At 42.3% G+C, this 27,093-nt stretch overlaps 1 protein-coding gene across 1 annotated transcript in view; it reads right to left on the minus strand.

Moving 5' to 3' along the window:
* Positions 1–27,093, minus strand: part of EXT1 (exostosin glycosyltransferase 1) — a 273,654-nt gene that overhangs the window by 18,874 nt on the left and 227,687 nt on the right. Inside the window, exons 2-5 of the mRNA XM_079796029.1 lie at positions 15,252–15,345; positions 13,603–13,710; positions 8,147–8,266; positions 835–967 (exon numbers count right to left, since the gene is read on the minus strand). Coding sequence (XP_079652155.1) covers positions 835–967; positions 8,147–8,266; positions 13,603–13,710; positions 15,252–15,345 — 455 coding nt within the window. The remainder of the gene's footprint in view (positions 1–834; positions 968–8,146; positions 8,267–13,602; positions 13,711–15,251; positions 15,346–27,093) is intronic.

The following is a 27,093-nucleotide window of genomic DNA, read 5'->3' on the forward strand; positions in this document are numbered from 1 at the left end:
ATCAGCACTGGGTAAAACTAGGAGTCTTTTGCCCTATTACCTCAAAAGATGCTTTCGTAAACCAGGTTTCTCAAATTTGAAACTGTGAATGATGGGAAATGCCCAAGATATTACTCACACGAGAGCGACTGGGGCCCCACATACATACTATATCTATGGCAATAACAGTAACAATTTGTAGACGTTTGTCCGTCCTCCCATTTCCTTTTGCCCCATTAATGTTACACTAAAAGCTGCTTGAGGGTAGAGATCGTATCTCGTTGGACTTTTTATTTCTATCACCTAGCACTGCATGAACATAGCACATAAGAGGAGCATAATAAATGGTGAATGAGGGATGACATTTCTCCCCTGTCAGATATTCTTAAATCTTTCCCCTTTCCCTTTGTTCAATCAGTTTTTCTTTGGTATGAGACAGAGAAGTTGGGATTGTAAAAAAAAAAAAAAAAAAAAAAATACTGGGGTGAGATCTTCTAGCTCCATTTTATATATGATGAGTCTTAAGATTATAGCTAACCCATTGTCATGTTCGAAATGATGTGTAATTTGGGAAACCTATTTCTCAAAAAGAAATGACTCTACTAAATATAAAGTGTTAAAGTGTAGCTGCTCAGATAAGAAAGGTGTTTTTTAATTTTTTTTTCCATTTTGTAATGCTCTGCAGGATTTATCGTTCTTGACCTTGATACATCATTTATGACAGGGCTCGATCAGCAATCTCCAATGCAGGCTGTTAGGGAGAGCCAGCTGTAGAATAGAAAAATCAAGGAGCCTTGATTCTGGACAACAGATGGAGGCTACACCAGGGTAGCTCCCTGGAAGGAACCCACTTACCTAAATTAGCATAGTAGTAAGGAAAATCTCCCAGGTAAGATGAATACTGTGGTAGGACGAACAATCCTCCAGGATGTTTGTTCCATATTAAACTGTTACGTGATATGTGCTTGAATATTCTGTCCTGAATAATCTAGAAAACAAAAACACAGCACCTGGTGAGCACGAGACCCTGATGGTATCTGATAAGGACCGTGCTCAATGCCATTGGAGGGATGAAGACACTCAACGTAGTGACTCTACCCTACAATTCTCCACTGATAAAAAGCGTCTGAAACACAAGGAGAGAGACAGAACAATGGGAGAAAGAGAGAGAAAGATGAATTATGGCTGATCAAATTTCCTAACTAAACTGAAGTTTCACCACAAATACTATAGAGTCTTTCTAGAATAAGAAGTCCATGCTCATTTCAAAACACAGTGTGTGGAATGGTTTCCTGGGCGGTGGAGCATCTAACAGTGGGTCTGTGTCCACGCCAGGAATATTTGCTCCCGTGCACAGAGATGTCAACACAGATCATATGAAGACATAGCTAAAAGCATATTGAAGGTATGACACATTCTAGAAGCTGTGGAGGATTTGGTCTGTGGCTTTAATTCAGGAGGCAGATTTATTTGCTTGTCCTATTTCGTTTTCCTTTCAACATCAACTGTTGAACTTTTGGGGTACTGGTTAGCTGAAGTTTTCCTATATCTCATCTCAAAAAGTAGGGAGTTAACAATTATTTAAAACATCCGACATAATAGGACAAGGGCTGTGGCATATGAAGACTAATAATAGCCAAGCTAGTTCATTAGTTTCTCTGGACTTCGGGACCTTGCAGATCATTAAATTCTACATTTAGAGTCAAGCATTCTCCCATCCTGGATCATTTGTCAGATGAATGTGATTAATCCGCTTTACAGATTTCTCTCTGTGACTTTCAAACTCTTGTAATTATACCAACCACTCATTAAGATATGATTTGGCAAATAATTAACTCGATATAGAATTTCATGTTTTCAGCAATGTTTTATTTTTTCCACTTAAGAAGAAAAAGAAGAAACCTGCCATATGTCTCAAGAGATTTCAAACGGAAATCATCATTTTCCAGCTCCCCATTTAATGCAATGTGATTTTAAGTGCAGACCATTTTAAATGGAGTTTTATTATTTGTAAGGTTATTAACACCCTCATTTCATCCCACATGGTGAGTGGATAAGTAATAAAGTGAGCTACATTTATCTTTGCAAACCTTATCATGTTTATATTTCTTAATGAGAAAGAAAAAAGGGAGCAGAGAGGAAATTTAGAAGAACTCAAATATCTTAGTTCAATGACTTCTGCATTTTCTCTTTCCCTCAGATCAAAATTGCTAATTTTATATGGCTGGGTAAAGGTTTCTAATGTGGTGGTGACTTTAGAAACCTAACTAAAATATTAATGTTTACTCTTTGTGGTATAGCAGAGATATGCTAAAATGTTGTCTAGGCACTAATTATGAGAAAATATCATGGTTGTGAGGGTTTTTACATGACTAGCAATCTCAATTTGTAAACCATTTATTCCAGATTTTTTAAAATTACTTGCCCAAATACACTATTTAGTTTCTTTTAAAGCTTTTCCTTTTTTCCTTTCCAAATTCATGTACTTTCCAGCATGTGGTCACTTAAACAAGTTTGGATATTAAGACACAGAGCAAATGGAGAATAGATAGCATCATAAATCTGACTTATATATACATGACATGGAACTCAGAGATCACAAAATGGATCACCACTCACTTCAGCTCTCTGGATGGTATGATTCTCATTGTTATGGACTTCTTTTTTTTTTTTTGGTTGAGTATCACAACACTGTTATCTTTTTAATTCAAGGATATACAATAAGTTATAGTACTTCTGAAATACCAATAAGCATATTATATTCTCTTCAATGGCTCTGGACCAGAAGCTATCAGCAAAGGTAAGAAAGCAATAGCAAATGTTCAATTTAACCTGGGTCAAGCAATTGGCCACCTTTATGTGTCACTTTGCTCATTTGTAAAAAAAAACAATAAAATATCACACTAATTATAACAACCCCTCAGAATCGTTAGGAAAAGCTGCATGAGTGTTAATACTTAAGACTTGATTTTTTTTTGACCATTAATAAAAAATCTCATTCCTGTGTTCATTTTCTAGGCATAGATTTTTCCATTTTTACACAGCTATAATACTATAGATATTATGTATTATAGATGTCTCCTCATATTACTAATGGTATTCATGGTTTACTTTTTCTAAATGACCCACAACAGTGTGATTTTTTTTCTATGCAAGGCAATGAACACATTTATGAATTAAAATTTTCCACATTTAGGATTGATTCTTTAAGACTTAGAAGACTTAAAAGTGTGTTCAGATATGAATACTTTTAAGGCCGTTCATATCATTGGCAAATGTCTTTCTGAAAGGTTTATAACAACTTGCCTTCTCAAAAGTTTGAAAGAATATGGATTGCATACACACACACACATAATACAATATTTTTAAAATTACAATCCCAAATGGCACCCCAAAAAGAATATTTCCTATTAATGTGAATTCAAAGGGAAGAATGACAGGCTCCTTATTTTTCTTTTATCCTGTGCCATTAAAAAAAAAAGGACTACTGATTACAGGTTACAGTCATTCCGTGTGGTCCTGACTTGGTCTTCTGACCAATGCAATATTACCTAATACCCACAGTGTCACCATATGTCACCTCACTCCAAGCCAAAGCAATCTCCTATTTCCATTATCTCATTGATTTTAAAATTTCATTGTACAATAGCATCAGCAAGGCTATGGTTTAAATGTGCATGGTTAGATAACTGAAGAGAAAATTAGAGAATGAAGACTTCATAAAACTCCATGAAAAATATGCTTTCCAAGCTGCTGTTGGCTGTGTACACATATTATTATCATCTCATACACTTTTCTTTTGCTCACCCTGGTTCTGACGGGGCTCCTATGGTTCAATCCTCTGTGCCAGGTTTACTATTGTGCAGTATTCTGACAAATCATGAAATCCAGGAAGGAACACTGTCTTGACAGTATTTTATGACTGTCCCCAACATTACTTGTCACTCTGCCCACACACAAAAAAACTCGGCTCCAAAAAGCTGAGCTCTTATTAAATAGCTCCTTAATTCCAAGATGCAGAATAAGGAAACTTCAGTGACAATGGAAATACAATACTAAGGTGAATTCCAAATAGGACAGAGTGCAGCACAATAGAATGTACGAACAACTTGACCCTGGCATTGGAGAGGAGAATGAGGTGTCCTGTTTTCAACTGTGTCTAAGCACTACCTACATCTCTAAGTCTCATAGCCTCCAAACCTAAGTAATCCCCTTCTCATGGTCTAGAATACAGCAGGCAAGGAAGAAGGAGTCTGACTGTGGAACAAACTGAAGCCAGGGATCCTTAAATGTCCATTGTCTACGGGTAACTCTGAATTATCCTCAAGCCTTAGGAGCTCCAACAGGGACCAAATGACGTATATTATCTACATTCTAAGCCAAGTGGGCATTTTTGATATGCATTACTTAAGTCATTCTTACAAACATATTGACTTTGTTTATTTGTGTATGTGGACGGAATTTTCTGCCAGTTTCTCTGATTTTCTGTTTACATTGGGTTCTGGGTTATCTGAGTTTTGAATTAAAAAGAGAAACTGGATGGTATCGCTCATGCAATTTGGTTAAAGGGTCAAGTTGTTACAATCTAATCTCAAGACTACAGATGGAGATGTGACAGCTGCTATAAATTCAAGTGAAGTATATGGTTTGCAGTGTTTCCAAAACAACTGTGTCGCTAAAGAACTACATGGCTTACATCCAAGGGGAAGAAGGCATTTTCCAGGCGCAGAGATGAACACAGCTTGACATAAGTTCCTATTCTGATGAATATCACACATTCAACTGTTATTATGGGATAATTGAGCCCTGCTAACTTAATAGGCAAGAGACCAGATCTATGCAATAAACCATACTCAAAGAAATGTAATTAATGAGATACCATCTTTCATCTGGCAAATTAGCGAAATTGTATGTTTGTGTGTGTATTTCAATTAGGGCTGACAAGCATGCAGTAACACAGGGTCTTCCCCAGACAGATTGTGAGTCTAGATCAGGGGTAGGGAATGTCCAGCCCAAAATCGTTTGGTTTGGCCCTGCCAAGGCATTAGGGGTGAGTTAATTAAATGTTTAACCAAATATAGCAGGCTACTTTTTAAGTCGATAATTTTTTATGGCCTGAGAATGATATAAATATCCAAATGGCCCTTGGTAGTAAAAAGGTTCCCCACCCCTGGTCTAGACTGAAGAGTAATTTGGCAATACATATCATGGCCTTAGAAATGCCTACATTCTTTGGTTGAGTAATCCCATTTTAAGAACTCCATACTAAAGAAACAGAGATGTAGTTATGATGTATGTAGAAAGTCACTTCTTGAATATATCCCTATCTATAAAAAAATAATTAGAAATAGCATTAATAGTCAACAATAGCAGATTGGATAAATAAATACAGGCTCACACCATAGGTGACATACAGAGTGGAAAAATAAAAAAGAGAACATGTGGTCTGGGTGTATTAGAGTGGACAACTAATAGGGGAAAATTAAAAAGCTAGAAATAGACCCAAGATGCCTGAAAGTAGCATGTGAGAATACCAACAAAATATATTGAGACAACTACACAACAATTTGTCAAAAAAAATGTTAGCTTTTTCAACACAGATCATACATAAAAGTAAATTGTATTAAATAGCTAAGTGTAAAAACTTCACCATGAAAGTAGTAGAAGAACGTAAGTGAATCTGTACGTGTATATAAATAGAATTGTGGTCGAAAACTTCTTTCTAACCATAGCAAATGGAAAAGTCACAGATGAAAAGATTGCCCAATCATAAACAAAACAGAAAGGCATACCAGAAATTGGGGAAAGATAATGGCAATAAAGCAGTCAAAGGGTTAATATGTTTAATATAATAAGGCCTTAAAAATCAATGAGAAAAAGTGGGACAACATTGTGGCTATTTCTATTTCTTTCTTTGTGAGTTTCCTGAGCAAGAAATATCTGAAAAATATTCATCCTAAGAAATATACATTAAAAAATAATAATCATTTTTAAAGATATAATGCCCAATATTGGTGAAAGTGATAAAAATTAAAGGTCAAAACAAATCCTCTCATATAAGCTGGGGGAATTATAAATTAGTGCAATTCTATTACAGAAAAATTGAGAATTCACATTAGAAAGCTTAACATTTGGCATATTCTTTAAACCAGGTTTTTTAATTCAGGGAATTTATCCTAAGGAATTAATCTTCCCTGTCCAGCAAGTATGTGCTAAGTCTATTCGCTTTAATGATGAATATAATAATAAAAAGCCAAAAACAATGGTAGTATCTTCAGATTGGGGATTCATTAAAGAAACTGAGTGATATCATGGAGTATTATATGGTCACTAAAATAATTACAGAATAATCTAATAACATGGGAAAATATTAATAATACATTATTAAGCTGAAAAAATATAAAGTACAGAAAGACTCCTTTTTAAATTAAAAATGACAACGTATTTATAAATTTACATAGAAAAAACTAATATATGTGTTCATATGTCAATAGTGATTTTGCATGGGTAGATTAATTTTTATTCTTTATTTTCCATTCTTTTCTAAAATAAACATGCACTTCTTTGATAAAAAAAAGTATCTTATTCCAAAAGGAAAAAGAAAAAAAATGATATTCAACTTTCCTTATTCCTAGGAAGGGTCTTGTGTAGAGGACAGGATCAAAGAAAAGAATATTACATATTCAAATCTGCTACTGTGAACAGAAAAGATGCAGTCCATTTTAATTGAAGGGAGTGCTTTGGAGGCATAAGAGAAGTTTGCTTGCAATAAGGAAGCCTTTTAAAAATATTTTTAAAAATATATTTTATTAATTTCAGAGAGGGAGAGAGAGATAGAAACATAAATGATGAGAAAGAATCATTGATTGGTTGCCTCCTGCATGTCTCTACTGGGGATGGAGCCTGCAACCCCAGGCATGTGCCCTGACTAAAAATCAAACCATGACCGCCTGGTCAGCACTCAACTACTGAGCCACATCAGCTGGGCAAGGAAGCCTTCTTAAGCCATTCTGACTCTAACCCCTTCATGGGTGAGCCTGGGTCCTAAACAGCCTTTTCCACCTAGTTTCAGGATGACATCATTCGTGAGAGGACACTGACCAGAGCATGCCCCCAGGTGAGAGCAGGGGTCCAGGCTAGCCTTGGGGTAGGTAAGTAAATGCCCTGCTGTGCTGGGGGCAGACCCAGCATGGGCTCTGATACAGAGGAAGGTAAGAAGATAGTGATGTGGACAAATCAGGGTGACTTCAGCTTTCCTATTACTCAGACATCTCAGTGTGCGCTCCACAGTGCTGCTTTTAGAGCAGTAATCACTTTTCCAAAGTAAATACTCCAAAAGTGGGGCCACAAATGCCCCACCTCATTATGCATACACCTCCAAATCACCTCCAGGCTGTGCCGCACCCCAGTACCTCTGCTCCCCTTCCGACAAGCCTGTAGTCAGGAGTGTGCAGTTTCCCAAATCTTTTCTTAGCTCTTTGTGCTACTTTGGTGTAGCCTCAGGCCTCTCTACCTGCTCTACTTCCAAAGGTTTTAATCATCCCCATGCTTTCCTTTCCTTTCGTCCTCTTGCCTTAAAAAAAGCAACTTGAAGATAGGCACCCATCTGCCTGCAAGATTTTCTGATTTCATAATGTTTAACACTTTCTGAACCAGGCGGGTGTCATCCTGAGTTTCTTCGCAACATCGATGATGGTTTTGTTGTATATGTCTTGAGAATTAATGGTGCTGTGCCCCGATGCCATGGGACTATGGCAGCCGTGAAATCATTCATATTTTTGGAATGGTAGGAGATTTCCTCCAACTTGGTCACTATGTGTTTTCTAAAAGGGCTACAGAACTATGTCTTGAAAGGATGCCAGTAAGTCTGAGTGGCAGGAAGACAGTCATTAGCCACATATCCCAGAAATGAGGAAAGACAGAGCCGATCTCTGTGTCAGGAGTGTAATTCTCCTCACTTCAGATTCCCCCTGAGTTTGTCAGAAATGGAGTTATCTGCTTGGGCATGGCAGAGCAGGTAAGAAAAGAGTTAACTGTCATAATCCAAGCACAGAAAATTCAGTTTTGCCCCATTTGACCAATAGCACATCACCCATAGCAAAACAGAAGGCCAAGAGAAGCGTATAAAGGGCTGTTATTCATCAGAGAGCCAAGTGGTCCCACTTACCTCTAGTGTAGTTAATACAATCTTCTCAACTGAAGAAAAATAAGCCTCCCACAAGAATTGTGTCTGCTGTCTAAGTGCTAGGATTTTATCCTGATGAATAGACCTGATTGTAGAAGGAATCTGTAACACAAGGTGAACACATAATAACTGTAAGTGGAAAACAATGCGATGCCATTGGATCGAGTAACCCACTTGGGCTTTTTAGTCTTTATAGCATTCAGCTTCTAGCATATAGATCTACTAAAAATCGCCAACCTCTAGGTTAAAATGCCCTGAAAGGGTGTCAGGTACAAAACAGCACTTACTGGGCATCAGCTCTAATAAGGACCTTGAATGAATGAAAGTTACAGTTTTCCTCTAAGACTCAGAAGCAGGTTATCAGCTGTGTAGGATGTTCTTACAGTAGCAGTCACTGTTTTCTCCTCTGAGTCCCATAGATCCGTGATCTTGCACGTGGACAACCAAACTTTACAGAGAAGGAGCTACAGGCCTTGGGGAAAGGCTGAAAGGCTTCATCCCCCAAACCCTTTTAAGACATGCATGCCAGGGAAACAAATGATCTACTTAAGGGCTTTTTTTTGTGATTTGTTTTTTCAATCTTTATTGTTGTAAGTATTACATATGCCCCTTTTTTTCCCCACTGACCTCTTTTTTTTTTTAATTTATTTTTTTATTGATTTCAGAAAGAAAAGGAGAGGGAGAGATAGAAACATCAATGATGAGAATCATTGATCGGCTGCTTCCTTCCTGCACACCCCGCAATGGGGATCGAGCCCGAAAGCAACTGGGGTATGTGCCCTGACCCGGAATTGAGCCGTGACCTCCTGGTTTTCATAGGTCGACAATCAACCACTGAGCCACGAGCCCTGGGTTACTCAAGGGCTTTTTAGGGAATGTCTCTGAGCCTCTCCAATGAACCTGAAGCTGGGATTAGTCAATTCTATGTGCACACGCCCCCGACCTCACCCTGAGAGCTGCTCTGCTCTTCAGACCTCTTTTTGGCTACAGGACTTACCCCAATCCAACCCAAGTTATCCAACCTCGTGTATGTTTAGTCATCACTGCTCTCTACCACACAGCACAGTTTTAAAGGAGGGATCTATGTCCTGTCCATACTGCTGCACATGTTAAGGCAGGAGAGTGGCTTTTAGGGAGTAGTTATTTAAGAAATACTGTAAAGCTGAATTGAACATGGCCATCTGCAGCCATGAAAGGGATATCATCATTTTTACTAGCAGTGCAGCTCATGGGTAAGCACAGGGACACATAAGTTAGAGTGGAATTCTTGTCTCCACCAGTTATTAGCTGTGCTTCCTGGGACAAGTTACTTGACCTCTCATTTATAAAATAGGGATACAGTACTGACATCATACGGTTGTAACCGAGATAATGTAAGTGCTTAGCACAGGGCCCAGAACACGGAAGCTTAATTAGCAGAGCGATAGTTACTACTGATGTGATCACTGTTGACATAAGGGTGATGATATTCAAAGCTGCACTGACTGCTTAGTGTCTACCTGTGAACTTGCTTGAGTCTGGAGTTCTTCCTTGGGTTTCTGGTGAGTTTCCTGGGCTGGCTTCCTATCTGCACCTATAGTTTGAGGTTTCTTTCATTTATGGAGTCTATACCCTTCGCAGGGGTAGGGAATCTTTTTTTCTGCCAAGGGCCATTTGGATATTTATAACATCACTCGAGGGTCATACGAAATTACCAACTTAAAAATTAGCCGGCTATACTGGGTCCAACGTTTCATTAGCTCACCCCTAATGCCTCAGCAGGGCCAGACTAAATGATTTTGTGGGCCTTATAAGGCCCGCAGGCCAGATGTTCTCCACCCGTCTTAGAGGCAATTCCTTGTGATTAGGAAGTGCCCTTTTGTGTTCACCTCTTTCTGCATGCTTGCTTGTCTAATGCTTGACTAATCAGCCAGACATGAGGGCCTGGGCTAAAGCAGAAATGCTCTGATTGCTGCTTTAATAAGTTACCCATGGCACTGTGACTAAGACTACCTCTAAGTTTCCACTGGAGGGGAAGGTGGTAGCATTGCTTTTAAGAGAAGCAGTAAAACTGCTTCATAATAAGACCAGATGGACGAGCTGTCGGGGGGCCACATCCAAAAGAGGATGGCGAATTTGTGCCCCCAAATGTGTATCTGGATCCCCGACACTGAAGAAGCATGGAGGCAGCAGGTAAAGGAGAAACTGACAGGCAAGTATTAGCCCGAAACCAGAGCTCCAGGTGAAATGGAAGGTACATATCCTTGGAGAAGGTAGGAAAACCATTCATATCATGAATCCTTGGCAAGTCAAAGCAAATTTATTTTATTTACTTACTGAGAAATTACCTAGATTGCCAAAGAAAGACATGAGAAAAATTACCCTGCTGAATTTTCATAATCAGTCTCTCTTTGAAATGTCAGTGGTATTTTTAAGAGTCATATAGACTGACTTCACTGTTTCATCATGGTCAGGAGGAACCAGTCCATTAGAAAAATGCCGAGCGCTATTGCTATGTGGTCTCCAGGAAACTGGATCGGCTGTGGTTACGATAGGAGAAAGGGAATATTATGGAATAACCTACCAATACACTCCCCTCTTATATAAGCCACATCTTGATGCTCCTACATCAAGTGAAATATATTCTACTTGTTTCTATGCACAATACAAGTATCTGACTACGCCTGCACAGTGTTCCGGAAGATAATTCCAAATTGACTGAAAAAAAAACACACAAGTTCTATATTTTAATGGCATTTGGCTATTGGTTATTAATCTGCTTGTCCTGAGAAGCAGGTATGGAAAAGTGACAAATGAATTCCAATTTGGCCAGATTGTTTTGGAAGCTGCAGAACTCAAAGTCTTAATAAAAGGTCATGTATGGTAACAAAGCCCATGGGAGCTACCAAAATAGATATAGAAAAGACACACTGAGCTCTCTTGGTGACAGGATGACGAGAACATATGCAATAAAAACATCCAAGCTGTTCTAAAACAGAAAAAGAAAAATTGTAACATAACAAAAACATTTCCCGGAGCAGACATTTGGGCTTGTTGCCAGCTCTTTAAAACCACTGGCAACGACAGTGCAGTCATTGTTCAATATGGAGGCAGCTGTGCGAAGACAGAACGCATATGAGAGGGGGAATGTCAGCATGTTCGGGTGGGCGTGGAATAAAAAACACAATCTTCAGGATCAAGCCAAAAAGTTGCTTCAGAAGGTGAAGTACGCATCAACGTTGGTGAAATGGTAGGAAATGGACAACCACAATTGAGTATCCTACACTGTTCTCCATGTCAAAGACAAACTCCCAATGTATTCACATCAAATTCATGGGAATACTGACACATAAATGGAGAAATTATGGCTCATGTTTTTTACTCGCTTTGCTTCCCCAATTTCCTTTAATAAACATGCATTATTTTTCAAAACCATAAAAGGAAAAGGATACCATGAAAAAACAGCCATATTATCACTTTTGGTTAGTTTTTCATGAGTAATTAATTATCTTAATTGTTTTTAATATATACTTTTTTATTGATTTTTAGAGAGGAAGTGAAAGGAAGAGATAGAAACTTCAATGATGACAAAGTAGTATGGATCGGCTATCTCCTGCACACCCCATACTGGGGATCAAGCCTGGAACCTGGGCATGTTCCAAGACTGGGAGTCAAACCGTGATCTCCTGGTTCATAGGTCGACGCTCAACCACTGAGCCATGCCGGCTGGGCATCATGAGTAAATGTTTTAGACACACACCATCTCTGTGTGGGAAGGACACTCGCTGCTGGACCATGAATGCCTCTTACGTTTTGTAGATCCCAGAGGCCACCCAGGTCACAGAGAATCAGACAGAAGGAATGCTTTGGAAGCAGGGTTTAGCTTGCCTAATCCATAGCCCTCTCACTTATAAATATTTTGCCAGCTACTTTCGGGAGAGTACTGCCTCACTTCACCAGGAGCCAGCAGACTGGCTAGCAGCATCTAAGTAGGATCAATGACAGAGTTAGACACTCAGTTTTCTGGATATCAAAAATGCGAGGATATTTAAAAAAATCATTTTACACATATCTGTGGTAATTCAAGATAAATTACAGAATGCCACAAAAGGAAAGCATTAAAATATTCTATAATTTTCAAGAAAGGAGCATGGCAATTTATGTAGAACGTAAATATTATTGCCCAAAGAGGCTATAGTTAAATCCTTAGTGACCAACGATGGCTGTCCTCGGATTTCTCTGTATTGTATCTCCCTCCCAGGTAGCTCTTAAGAAGTTCAAACTTTTATTAGATCCCTTGTCCAAGATTGCTTCACCATATGTATGTGGATTTATTTCTGGGCTCTGTATTCTGTTCCACTGGTATGTATGTCTGTCTTTATGCCAGAACCATACTGTTTTGATGTCTGTAGCTTTGTAATATATTTTGAAATCAGGAAGTATGATTAGGCTATCTGGGGTCTTTTGTGGTTCCATATGAATTTTAGGATTGTTTTCCTATTTCTATAAAAGATGCCACTGAGATTTTGATAGGGGTTGCATTGAATCTGTACATTGCTTTGGGCAATATGGATGTTTTAACAATATTGTCTTAATTCTGCAATCTAGGACAACACAGATGAACCTTGAGGATATTATGCCAAGAAAAATAAACTAGTCACAGAAAGACAAATACTGCATGATTCCACTTCTATTAGGTATCTAAAAGAGTCAAATTCATAGAATTAAAGAGTAGACTGATGGTTGCCAGGGGCTCGGGGTGGGGGAATGGGGAGTTACTAATTCATGGTGTAAAGCTTCAGTTAAGCAGGATGAAGAAGCTCTAGGGACCTGCTGTACAATAGCAATGCATTGTACACTTCAAAATGTAAGAGAGGTTTCATATTATATGTTTGCACCACAATGAAATTAAATTTAAAAACCTAGAGAGCCAAAGATACATATTAAAAAGCATTTTTATTAGAGGCTGCTCTTTCAGCTAGGTGTCTTAAAGATAAGACTCACTCAGGTACCCAGAGTGGATCATTTGAGCAATAATAACACTAATTATGTGAATCAACCCTAGAGACCTCTCTCTTCCTGAAAATTAATCTTGAAGGCAACTACAGAAACAGGGGAAAGAAATGTGAAGCAGGACTATGGAACACGGCCTCTCATATCATTTCTAGAAACTCTGGATATTGAAGGGGCTGGATATACAGCCCTCCTCACCATCAGAGCTCATATCCATTACCTGTAACTTCTCCTTTTTCTAATATATTCCCCGGACCTGGGCAGATTCTGTGTTGCAAAGTGCACAGTGCCATACTAAATGACTTCATATTCGCCATGACACAGGCCATTTTCTCCTGATAAAAATTTCTTTTATAGAGCTGACCTTTTGGATTCATCTTCTTTGAAAGTCTGGATGGGGGCAGCGATAATCCACTGATCTGTTGAAGGCCAAGCCCCTTCCTTACCTGTAATAACAATCTTTCATCGCCTATGACGGCAGCTTGGTTCCAATTAATCACTTCAGAGAACGGCAACTCCCATCCGTTGCTGAGCATCACAGGGACACAGGCAGCCTGTGCAAAGAAGGGGACTTCATGAGTGTGAGCAGAGTGACAGTGGGAACTGTTCCAATCAGGGGTGAAATCAGTACAAATCCAATCACTGGCATTTCTCACATTGCATGAATCCTGGATGCTGAGGCCAGAGGACCGTAAGCTTTCCTGAGTTACCAAGTCACAGGAAGGTCGTATGTATCCAGCCAAGACTGTAATATCTGCAAGTCTCGCCCTAGAATGCTAAACCCCATTTCTATTCTAGTACTTGGTTTGGCTGACCTTACTTCCCTGGAGACGACTGGCCTCACTGGAGAAGTTTCACTGATGTAACAAAATCTTTGACCAACAACATCGCAGCATAAAACCAACCTTGGATAGAAACGGTCTTGTCAGTGTAACGGCCACAGTCAGCTGCCGGTGGCTTACCCCAAATGTCATGCGCAACAGAGTAGAATGGGGCTCGGCTTCCTGACAAAGCGTTTTGTGGACATAACCACTACAGGGTGTCCACCTTTCCCTTGTTCTGCCAACGTCTGAACCGGAACTTGATTCCCTTCAGTGTGGAGGGACCCAAAGCACTGCTGTGCCAACTGACTACCTGCACAGCGACCCATCAGCCCCAAAACACCAGGCTCATGACAAAACCCTGGGTCCAGATAACACGTAATCCCAACCAGGGCTCAGAGTGCTCCATCAGCACCCTGAGAGGCCACAAGCACCTTGTGACCCTGGGCTTCTCAGAACACACTGTGCACTGGGCAAGACGTTCAGAGAAGGAAGCTCTGCTGTCGGAGGACAGGGCAGAGTGACGGAAGTCAGGCAGCACGGTGACAAAGCACAGACTCAGGCAAACTGCAGAGCACAGAGGAGAAAAGAACGTGGCAGCAAGGGGGCGAGGAGTGGAGGAGGAGGAGGCTGAGAGCGTGCTTTCGGAAGGCTGCAACTGCCAGGTAGAAACATGCATAACAGTCTCAACAAGAGTCGGGTTTCTGCAGAGTGCGGTTAACGAGCAGAGACTCCACCACGCAGGTCTGGAGCTGCAGCCGGGACCTCTGAACGGCAGAGCTGGGAAGTGCTGGGCCCACTGAGCACCACCATCCACCACCCTGCTGGCCACTGCTCTCACAATGTAGAGGGCCGGAGTGACAACTGAGAGCGGGGACAGAACAGGCAATTTGATTTTGGTGACGACAACCCATAAGCCATTTCCACTGCTCTGGAGACTGGCTTCTAGGAAAAGAGCCGAGTCTCTGCGAGGAGCCCAGCGAGGCTGCCCGGCTGCAATCAAATCTGGCCTCTGTTTGAAATCATATCCCTGAAGAACCCATCCTCCCCGGTGGTGAAACCATTTAGTCTTCTCCTGCCCAAAGGCAGGGAGAAATCCTCCTCCTGCCCCCCACAGAAGAAACATCTTGCACATTTTCTTGGGAAAACAGATCTCGGCTGTTCAAGGCAAATCACGCACTCTGTTTAGATCCCAGGAGAAAGTGCTAAGGTTCAACCCACCCAGTGGCCTCCGTTCCTCAGCCCGATTCTGGGGAGGTGTTGGGGTCTCTTACCTGCAGAGCCTCCAGGAACCTGAAGGATCCGAGCCTGCGACCACGAGGAACCAGACAGAAAGTGGCATTGTGCAGCATTTCTCGATAATCATACCTAGAAGGAGAAGGGGAGCAGTCAGCCAACGAAGACCCGTGGGAATGGAGGGATGAGTGAGCACCTGTGGAGGCACACCTGCACGAAATTCCCAGAGCAACTGGGCACTACCGCAGGCGGGCAGTTCCCACTCTTCCATGGGGCCACAGGGACTGCTGCATGGACAGCAAGCTTGAACCTTCATGCTGGACAAAGCTATTAGGGTCTTTTGCAAACAGCCCACAAAGGCAAGTCTGATGGTCCCAGTGACAATTTGGCTTGCTCAGCCTTTGCTTACAAAATCAGATTTCTGTATCCGGATGAAATGTGCTGTTCCATAAGCTTAAAAAAAAAAAATCACTGCTAGTTTTTTTCTTTCTTAATGCCATGTCATTCACCAAACTAAAACTGTTCTTGTTGCTCACCCCACAAAACCATGCTATTAAAACCTACTCAGGAAACCTCTAGTACAAGCACAAAACAACATTTATTTTCTCCTTCAAGCTGGAGTTTCTACATTTCACCAAGAACATTCAGTTACCCTAGGCCACCGATTTTCAACCTTTGTCATCTCACGGCACACATAAGCTAATTACTAAAATTCTGTGGCACACCGAAAAATGTCTATTTTTTGCTGATTTGAAAAAAAAATGGTATAATTTTGATTCATTTATACTGGACAGCTATTGTATTGGCTACTGCCATTTTTTTATTTACAAGCTAAGGGAAAAGAGGTCATCACCCCTGACTAAATCATCAGGTATAACATGTTTTAAGTATTCTTGCAGCACACTGGTATGTGGCAGCACACCAGTTGAAAATCAATGCCCTAGACCTAGACACATACTCCTGTATAAGAGTGGCTAATGTGCCTTACAGGGGGAAGGAGCTAGCTTAAGAAAGAGGGCAAGAGGAATACCAAGGTATGACTGTTTCTTCCATACAAATACCATTTAATGGCATTACACTGGTTTTGCACTTGAAAAAAAAAGCAAAATATAGCAATGAGCGTCACCCGTCTTTCTGCTGGTGAAGTGCAGGAAAGAGAAGGAGCATTTCATTTCGTTTAGGATTATCCATTTGAAAGTGATTTCCACAAACACATTCCTAACCACACAGTTCCAGGTTCATTATGAATTGAAGAAACCTTGGGAAACTAGAGGTGGCTCCTGTCCCGTAGGGCCCAGACTCTCAGAGCTAAGATGAAATCACTCATTTTTCAAGAGCTTCCAATGCTCCGCAGACAGGTGTGACTTTGACAGCAGCATATGTCACCAGCATTTTCTGACTCTAATAGTCTAATTTAATCATAGCCTGAAGGCACCGGATTCTTCCCTCCTCTTTTTGGGATCCTGATATATAAATTTATATATTTTTTAAAGTCCACATCTATTTTTATATTCGCATACAAACTAGGCGTATGGGAGTAAGCCAATTTTCAATTATAAACCCGTCATTAAGAAGAGACATCATGCAAAGGGCCATTTGCTTAAACAAGCGTGTAGAACTAATTTGCACAAGAAAAGGTCACCGTGAATGGATTAAGATTATCTCCACTGAGAGTAAAATAAAAACCCTTGCTGCATTAATTAAACTGCAAAATAGACTTCAAAGTAGAAAAGAGTTTCAAGAGGGCTCAAATTTAGCTAAATAAGAAAAATATTAAATTCTGATGCTAATGGCTTCTTTTTTCTTTTGCTCGCCAAATATAGGGGGGAAATTGACAAGTATGTTCAAGTTCAACTGATGATAATGTCTGAATCTCTACCTAATCGATGAAGAGGGAAATATGTACACACGTACACACAAATATATGCATAAAGTTTAAACCGCAATTTTTTTTAGTATAAAAAGGTCAAATATACTTCAGGCTACAGCAAAGTTTAATAAATGCCAAGAATAGAAAGCCCTGAGGGGCTCGCACTGAAGGTCCTATATCCTTGTCATTAGGCTGCTAAAAATGTAAGACCCTATTAATGTTCTGGATTGTAACAAGTTTCTAAGTTGCAAGGTGCAGAATTTACTTTAGGGAAGGAAGGGAGGGAGAGAAAAGGCAGAAAAGTTAGAGGAAAAATTCACCTGGATGTTGATTTTTAAGTGGTTGTATAGAGTATTTGCTGACATAGCAAATAAAGCTCACAGGAGAGGATAACAGAAGATGTGGGGTGTGTATTCTTGCAGAAATCGGGAACTCACTAGGCAGATGTAAGATTATGAACACAACACGGGAGCTTTCTGGGCCTCAGTTTTCTCATCTGCCAAATGAGCCAGCTGGGCTAGATGACTAAAGATTGCTTGACATTCCATCTTCCTTTGTTATGATTGTTAAGGAAGAAAGAAGAATGTCCTTTGGGAACGTCCCACTGCTCCAGAGTTTTCCATAACTATTGCATGTACGTGTGTGCATATATGTATGTAGATGCCTGCTCACGCATACACAATAGATGTTGAACATGTGCATTCATGATGACACACAAAGACACAAACAGTATACATGCATAACTTAAAACAATACGTTTCAGATTTCTAATCATGCTCAAACTCTTTTGGGCTCCAGGGACAATGAGCCAGTAAATTATTACTATGTTATAAACGAAGGAGTAATGATGCTCCAAAGGGGAGGCAGACGATGGATCAAGTTGGGCCACATATGTGTTTGGTGCCCTCCCACTCAGACTTTCTGTTGACCGGGCCCCTCTCCAATTGATGTTCTCGCATGCCCCACGCCACCCTCCTGCCAGACTCTTCAACTCATTTGCTTTATCAGTCATTCTTTCAAGAAGTACTATGTTCCAGGCACTGTTCCAGTGCTGCAAATGTTGTGCAGAGATCTTTCTCTAGTTGCTAAACTCATCGAAGAATCACCCAACAACTAGAAAACATGGATGAGAACTTAAGGTGTAAGATCGTCTGGGGGTATTTTCATTACAAAGTAGACGATGAAGGCAGGTCCTCCAGATTGATACAGTAAGGAACTCTGTGGCCATGCTCCCCAGCAAAACAACTTAACTGGTAAAAACTGTTTCTGAAAAATTCATTTGAAGTTTCTGGAAATTGTTCTAAGGACATAATGACAACTAGAAAAACATTCATTCAAGAGAATCTACCAAATCGCAGTAAGAACAGTTGAGTGTCTGGAGCATTTGAGCCAGACCTGACCAACCCCTACCAGTTCTGCCTTAGAGAAGCTCAGGGGAGTATAGTCTAGAACAGTGGTCGGCAAACTGCGGCTCGCGAGCCACATGCGGCTCTTTGGCCCCTTGAGTGTGGCTCTTCCACAAAATACCATGTGCAGGTGCGCACGTACAGTGCGAGTGAAATTTCGTGGCCCATGCGCAGAAGTTGGTTTTCGGCTCTCAAAAGAAATTTCAATCGTTGTACTGTTGATATTTGGCTCTGTTGACTAATGAGTTTGCCGACCACTGGTATAGAAGACTGGGCTCCTCTCTCTCCCAATACCCACCAGGATAGTGAAAAGACAACCCATAGAAAAGAGAAAATATTTGCACATCATAAATTTGAGAAAAAGCATTTATCAAGAATATGTAAAGAACTCTCCCAATTCAGCAATAAAAAAGACAATCCAATTTTAAAACAGACAAAGGATTTGAATAGATATTGTTCCAAAGAAAATATACAAAGCACCAATAAGCACATGAAAAAGATATTCAACATCATTAGTCATTAGGGAAATGGAAATCAAAACTACAATGAGATATCACTTCACACCCACCAGGATGGCTCTAATCAAAAGAACAGATGAGAACAGGTGCTGATGGGGATGCAGAGCAAGTGGAGCCCTGATACCTAGCTGGTGGGAAGGAAGATGGTGCAGCCACATTAGAAACCAGTTTGGCAGTTTCTTATAAGAATAAAAATGGGCTTAGCACATGACCCAGCAATTGCACAGTTGAGCATTTATCCTAGAGAAATGAAAACTTATCTTCATGCAGAAACTTGTCCATGAATGTTCACAGCAGTTTTATTCTTAATAGCCCCAACCTGGAAATCATCCAAATGTCCTTCGATGGGTAAATGATTCAACAAACTGTGGTACATCTATAGCCTAGAATACTTCTCAGCAATAAAACAAAATGAACCATTGACATACACAACCAGCTCAAGGAAATTATGCTCAGTTTAAAAGCCAACCTCAAAAGGATATGTACTGCATTATTCCATTTATACAGCATTCGTGAAATAAAATAATTAGGGGGCCAAGAAAGAGATTAGTGGCTACCTGCTACCAGCAGATGCGGGTTGGGGAAAAAAGGTGAGGAGATGACAGGTCAAGTGAGGGGGGCAATCCTTTAGAAAGGACTGGTTCTCCCCAATATTACTTGAGTTTAGAAATATGAATCATATAGAAATCATCAACTTCTTAAAAGCAAGAGATATCCCAAGCAAGAAGATAAGGAGACAAGGGAGGCAATTAATCTCAGAGAACTTTCAGCTTTAATTAATAAATGGTTTTGTTACCCTTTTCAGATAGGCATTACATTCCCCACTGTATGGGTGATGACAGAGAGAACAGTTTTCATAAATGATACAAAGAAAAATGTAATAAAAATGACAGGACCCTGAATTTAATCCTGAAACCAGCACCACCCTATCGCCAAAATAATCTTCTCCTTAAAGTTGCATTGAATAAAATATGGGATACACCCCATTTAAAATGGGCCATGTAAGAAAACATAATTCAAGACCTCCCCCCTCCATATGAAACACATTTTTGCTGGTAGTAATTCAGTACAATTGGGAAGTGGGGTGGGCAGTATGCATAGTGCAGGGGTTCTCAAAGTGCGATCTCCCAACCAGTAGCATCATCCGGGAACTTGCTACAAATGTAAATTCTCAGCCTCACCCAGACCTGCTGAATCAGAGAGTCTGGGGGCAGGGCCCAGAATTCTGTGTATTAACAAGCCCTCCAGGTAATTATGATGCGCCCTGAATTCTGAGAACCACTGCCATGATAGTTAAGAGCTTAGTAATTAAAGGCTTAGTGGTTCGGCAGCTTTAGAGACAGCCAAACCTAGGTTCGAATTTCAGTTTTGCTGTTTTCAAGTTGAGTGATCCTGGAAATGTTATATGTTGAAATCTTATTTTCCCAGTTGGCAAAATGTGAATAATACTTAATATTGTGAGGATTAAATGACATTTTTAAGTAAAGCCTGGGTTCATTATACGCAATCCATATATGGAAGCTATTATCATCATGGCTGACGGGAGGCAATAGAATATAATGGAAAACACAGCCAACATGAAGTTAGAAAACCTGTGTGAGGAATTGGGTTCTGTATCTACCACTTTCGGTGCAAACTGTCTAACATCTCTGAGCTTCAAAATTGTGAAGATCAAATAAGATCATGTCCATGCAGTACATACTGTAATACACTATGCAATCGCAAGTTACTGTGGTAAGTTGTATCAGAGTGAGGGGAATAAATATATTTTTAGAACCAGTAATAGTAAAAATAAAATAAAGGAACGGATTCCCAAAGACAGAGCCAGGAAGCACTGCGGAGCAAACCCTTTCAAATAAAATGAAAACAGAAGCTGTGAATCACAACAGCTTCTAATCAAAAGGATTTGGGCTTATTATCAAAGCTACATAGACGCGGACGTTGCTGTTGCAGTGCCCACAGGTCCTCCCGTGGCTCCCACAATGCCTGTGTAGCATGCATATTTGCATGTGAGCTGTATTTTCCTCATCAGAGAGGATAAGGAAGAAGCAAGTGGTCTACCCTCTCATCTCTGTAGTCACACGATTCTAGTCTCCTCATGATGTTCTTAAGTTTGTCTCCAGTATTTATTTATAAAGAAACTTTACATCTACAGCTGATCTGCTCCCTCCAGCTCCCAGCCTCATAAGTACTTAGCCTTCTTTGCTTGCACCCAGGTTTGAATCACATCCCTTAAGGAAAAAAAGAAAGAAAGAAAACAAAAACAACGCATGTCTGCTGTCATTCCACAAAGTGCATTGGGACAAGGGAAATCAAATGAAACCCTTGAGCATTTCCTTTGTGCTTCTCCCCCATTCATTCAACAGACATGAGTCCAATGCCTACCATGTGTCAGGTACCATTCAAGGCACCAGTGCAAAGGCACCTGTTATCAAATGGTTATTATCAAGTGAAGGAAATGGTAGGATGGAGGCATGAGGTGGGGGTTATGCAGAAGGAGAAACAGCAGCCACAGCCTGCCTTTGATGGGGAAAGTGAGAAGCAGGATTTCTCCTGGAGGAAGGAAGGCTGTAGGCTACGTATTAAAGGAGAAGCAAGAATCAGCCTGGCAATGGGCTACCAGGAGGCAATGGGCATTTCTAAGGGTAGGGATGGTAAGGCAGGAACAGAGGCACCAAAGGGAGAGGAGCCATCTAGTCTGGGGTGGGTGGGGCTGGCAGGAGAGCGGGGTGAGGTTGCTGATACTGGCTGTAGACTACTGGGAAGACTGTGTGTGGTATCTCCTGGAGCTTTGTGTGGGTGGTCATGAGTCACGGAAGGGCTCAAGCAGAATATGTTGCCAACGGGAATCCTCAGGACTTGATATAACCAGCTTCACAGGCGAGCACTAAGTTCCAAGTCCAATAACCTTGCCGAAGAAGGTCACAGCTACGGAACCAGCAGGGCTCCAACTCCAGGCCCTTGGATTCTAAAAGGCCTTTGCTTTCTACTCCACCATGCTAGGCCAGCCCACACACATGCAGTGTCTGTAAATAACTTTTCTTACAAAGTGACATCCTCAGCAGTTCACCTAGTTCCAAGTATTAGCAACAAACTTAAAAGGACCCTTTCACCTACTCAAACTCCATGTGTACCAGGAGGTTAATCCAAGGAGATGCCCTGTTATTTACTAACCATGTTGCCTTAGACTCTTTCTTGACCTTAACACTCAAAATTTCCATTATTTTTTCTGAAAACTAAAAAATCCATAGCATGTAATAATATGAAATTGGCCCAAAGCTCAACTTTCAACTGAGAAACCAGTGAGTGGGAGCCAATACTTCAGCTATAAAATAGGTCTAGCTGGCCACTGTGCTCTCTATTTGTTGTCTTGTAAGCTACACATGGAAATGTATAGGCCCTGGTGGTTGCTGAGAATCCACCAGACCCTCGGGGCCTCAGTTGCTTCACGCCATCTACTCACACAGTCTTTCTGCACAGGAATGAACTATTCCGTGTCCTGGTGTTGGGTAAATGCAGAGGCGCTACACTAATGCCCGGTGCTGGGCATGGCTGACCAGACTGGCTGCAGTCTCAGGGACACGAGTGCCCCTGCGGGAAGGCGCTCACTATTTGGAGGTGGTGCGACTCCTCACAGAGGCGGTTCTTTGCCTTTGGGCGTTGCCTGCTGCTAGAACCTCCAGGCACCTCGTCACAGAAAGGATTAGGAATTTATTTCTTTGTGATGCTCCTCAGAACGAGGCTGCCCATCTCAGGGTAGCCACTACAAAAAGCAATGCTCAGTGACCAACAGGCACAGGTGTTTCTATTCACACTGTCATACGTGGCTTTCCACATAAGACCATCTTCTTTTTATTTCCATTGAAAAATCCATTCCAGTATAGTGAAGGGTGAAAGGTAACAGTTTGTGGGCTCTGGCTGGGGTGTGAGGCCCCCGTGGGAGGCACTGACTTCCCATGCATGGGTGCCCACTCGCGCGTGTACGCACACACACACACACACATACACACACATACTCTCTCCCATTTAAGCCTCACAGCCACACCAGGAGGTAGATATGATTATACCTACTTTTCACAGGAAAGAAAAGAGAGTCAGAAAAATCTTTGGAATCAAACACCCCATCTGAACTCACTGGAAATAATCCCTTAATCGTGTCAAACTCCTCCACCCCATCTCTACCCTAAACATCTACTCACAGCTCAGAACTTTAAACTTGGACCAGCTGGTCATCACCACCTGCATATATTAACAAATACAACAGGTACTAGGTGCTCTTCATGCTCCAAAAAGGGAGACCATTCCACTTCCCACTCATTAGCTAGCAGCTCAATGGCTAACATAGAAAAGCAAGTGAGAAAATGGACAGGCATGAATGGCAATCCTATATAATAAAAGCCTAAAATGCAAACGGACCCAATGGCGGAACAACCAGTGGAACAACTGGCTGAACCACCAGTCGCTATGACGCGCACTGACCACCATGGGACAGACACTCAATGCAGGAGCTGTCCCCAGCCCTCAGGCCCCAGGTCAGCCAAGGCAGGTGCCAGCAGGGGCCCCTTGATCACCCCCAGGTTGCCCCGCAGAGGGAGGCTGAGGGGGTGGGGGTGGTGAGTGTGCAGCGCCAGCCCTGCACAATGCGGGTGCCAGCAGGGGCCCCTGATTGCCCCACTGTTTGCCCCACAGATTGGCCCTGATCCCTGGCCAGGCCTAGGGACCCTACCTGTGCATGAATTTTGTGCACCAGGCCTCTAGTAATAATAATAATTCCCCCACACCTACATATCTCCGGCAGGCAGGGCAGGTGATCCACAACCTGTACTGGTTATTGCGCTTTATCGCTACAACTACACGTGAAATGCTCCCATTTTACAGACGAAAAAGCGAGCAGCAAGGGTGTCGTGGGCTTGTACCAGGAGGGCGGGGTGCACAAAGTGCCCTGTAGCCTCCCAGAGCTGCCTGGCAGGAAGGAGGAACACGGTGCCGGCGAAGGTGAAACGGCAGGTTTCGTGCCAGGGGATGTTCATTTCAGGGGGTTTGCTGAAGGAGGTGAGGTTAGAGCACCAGCCTTTTTAAAAATTAAACTTATTGGGGTGACATTGGTTAATAAAATTATATAGGTGTCAAGTGTACAATGCTATCATACATCATCTGTATACTGCATTGTGTCCACCACCCAAGGAGCACCGGTTTTTGTCCTCGGCAATCCCAAATTTCAAACTGCTCTGAAATAAAAGCAATTCTAGGACATGTGGGTCTACATTCTTTGGCTAGAAATAAAGTATTTCTGAAAATGCTAAATTAAGGGCTACCTGGTTATGGGGGGCGGGGGGAAGGGGGGAGAGAAAGGATTGACAAGAAAAGAGCCAGCTGCAACAACGACCTCGGGTGTATAAATGGGTCCAGGAGAGGCACACAAAGGCCCTGGCCGCAGAGCCAAGTGTCCGTGACAGGCCCAAGGGCAGCTGGGAAGCCCGAGGTCATTATCTTACCATTAACCTTTCACCGGGCTCTGTGCCACAAAGACTGGCCAAGTGGAGCAGGGCCAGGAAGGGCAGCCTGAAGCTGGAATGCCCTGCGCAGGGGCCAGCGGCACGGAGTGTCGATTCTGGGACGGCAACTCCTCCTCAGGGACAGGCAAGTCCCGGAGCGGGCTGTAGCAGGGGCATTCCCTTTCCTTCCTCTGCTGCACTTCCACTTCTGGTGCCCACGTCTTGGCCAGAGACCCTCTTGTGCTCACTCAGCAGCCGGCTGACCTGTCCACGGCTCACTTCTATCAAGTTGGTGCTTTCTTGTTTCCCTTCCAGACAGCACCAGGGTCCCACTTGCTGTTGAACCAGCGCCTACCCCAGGGTCTGGCCTATAGTAGCCACTCAAAACACAGTTATTAAATGAATGGATGCAAAGTGCTCAAGTGCCCACTGGTTTGCACTTAGACATGGAAGCAAGAGGGACCCACGGAAGAGAGGCAAGCCCTTCATTAGAACCACCTATTTAGCTACTAACCGCGTGCCCAGGATTTCTTAGAATGAGTTTCACTCCTATAGTCGGGCTGAGCCCAATTTAGAGAATGGAAAATAGTGTCTTTTGGGTGGGAGAGGAGGGTCTTCCTTTTGTACATTTTCTATCCCTTGGTCTCTGCCTTTATTTCGAAAGGCCTGGCAGACTGTTAAAAATTTCAGCTTCTCTCGGCACATTGACCAGTGGGAATTTGTGTTACACCTGCCTTGGCATTTCAGGCATAGCTCGGAGATATTGCGGTTCGGTTCCAGACCACTGCACTGAAGTGAGTACAGCAATAAAGAGAGTCATCATCTTTTCGCTGGTGGAGGGTCTTGTCTTCAATTTGTGAAAAGGCACCATCTGTGAAGCACAAGTGAAGTGCTATAAAACGAGGCATGCCTGTCATTCCAAAGCCAGTTGAATGTGTATGCACAGGGCTATTCAAACCGAACCGTCTCCAGGCCTTCCTCCATGTCTGAGGTGGAGAGGAAAAAACAACATTGCAGAACCTCCGCCTGGTCTCTACAATGCCAAACAACGCATTGGTCCACAGGCACTGACTCTTCACCCCCAAAGAAAACTGAGCCCACCCAATGTTCTGATCGCTTGCCTTGGTGAGCCAAGACATTCTTGCCTGCACAGCCAGCCTCGGTCAGCCCTGGGTTCAGGAGAATGTTTGGAATTCCTGCTGGCTGTTCCCCTCACCAGAGGAGGCACTACCAGAGGCTGGCCAGTGGTGGATCTGACATGCCCAGCATTCTTCATCAGTGCTTAAGCCTCTCATCTGGTCCTTGCACTCAAGTGATTATAAAATACCTTGAGAATCCAATTACAGTTAATGAAATGATGGCTGGTTCAGTTAACCTCACTGTCCCGTCTCCTCTTCTGTTTTTGCCACTCCTAGGATCCACCTTCTGACTTTGACAGTCAAAGCCAGCTCACTCCTGAGCCTTTTGCACTGAACAAGCAAATGAGACCTCAGAATTCTGTGTAGGCAGAGATGGTGTAATTCCCCGCACCCCCCCCCCCCCAAAAAAAAAAGATAGGACACCAACATAATATGAAAGCTGGGTGAAGCTAGCTGTCTGTGGACAGTCTAATCCTTCTTACCTGGGCATGTGAATGTATAAATGTACAGTGTGTATGCGTGTTCATGGGACATAAAAATTTGTGTATGGTTAACGACCTAATTGTTTATTTCCCAGATCAGCCTCCCATGAGGGTTTGGTCATGGAGACTGGGAAGGCCCCGAAATCTGCCGTTTCCTTTGGTAGAAGCACAGTGGTGCACAAGGGAGTCTGTGAAACTCTGAGTCGCCTCTCCCTCCTCCTCAGCCGCTCTGCTCAGCACACTTCCCCTGGGGAAGCAGCTAAGCAGCTAGCCAGCTCCTAGGTGGCCTCATTTTGGAAAGAAGCTATGGGATAGAGGGAAAACTGAAGCATGAGACAGGGAAGAGGTAGACCGGGTGTCCCTTAAGATGCCTTTATGCCCTGATATTTGCTCACTGGACCAATAAGTTTTGAGCACTGGGGAAACAAAAATGCAAACACCTAATGGTTTTTACCTCATGCCCTTCCCTGTATCTCCTAGTTCTACTTATTTCCTAATTCTACTCCCGTGGGTCCCCACATGAGCCGAGCAACAAGAAGTATACTCTGGCTCATATGTTTCAGGCCAGAATAGGTTTGGTCTTTATAGGTTCAACCCATTTTCCAAAGAGCAACCACAGATACCTTCACAATGTTCCCTCCCAGGCTGAAAACCCTCCAATGGCTCCTCCTGGTGCTTAGAATAATAGTCACACCTCCGTCCAACAGGCCCCTTGAGACTAGCTCTACCCACAGCTCTGACTGGCCCCTCCTCACTCACCATCTATAGCTACCCTGGCCTTTTCTTGGTGTCTCAGCACACCACACTCATTACCATCTCCTGGACTTGGACTTGCTATGCCCTCTGACTGGAACATTCTTCTCCCAAATCTCCCTCAGGAGGCATATCAGCGCTTCTCAGAGACAACCGCACAGACCAGCCTGTGTTCCCGGCACCCACTGTCCAATCATTGCCCTGTCCTAGGATCTAC

The sequence above is a fragment of the Cnephaeus nilssonii genome (genome assembly GCF_951640355.1).
Source record: "Cnephaeus nilssonii genome assembly, chromosome: 18".
NCBI classification, from domain to species: domain Eukaryota; kingdom Metazoa; phylum Chordata; class Mammalia; order Chiroptera; family Vespertilionidae; genus Cnephaeus; species Cnephaeus nilssonii.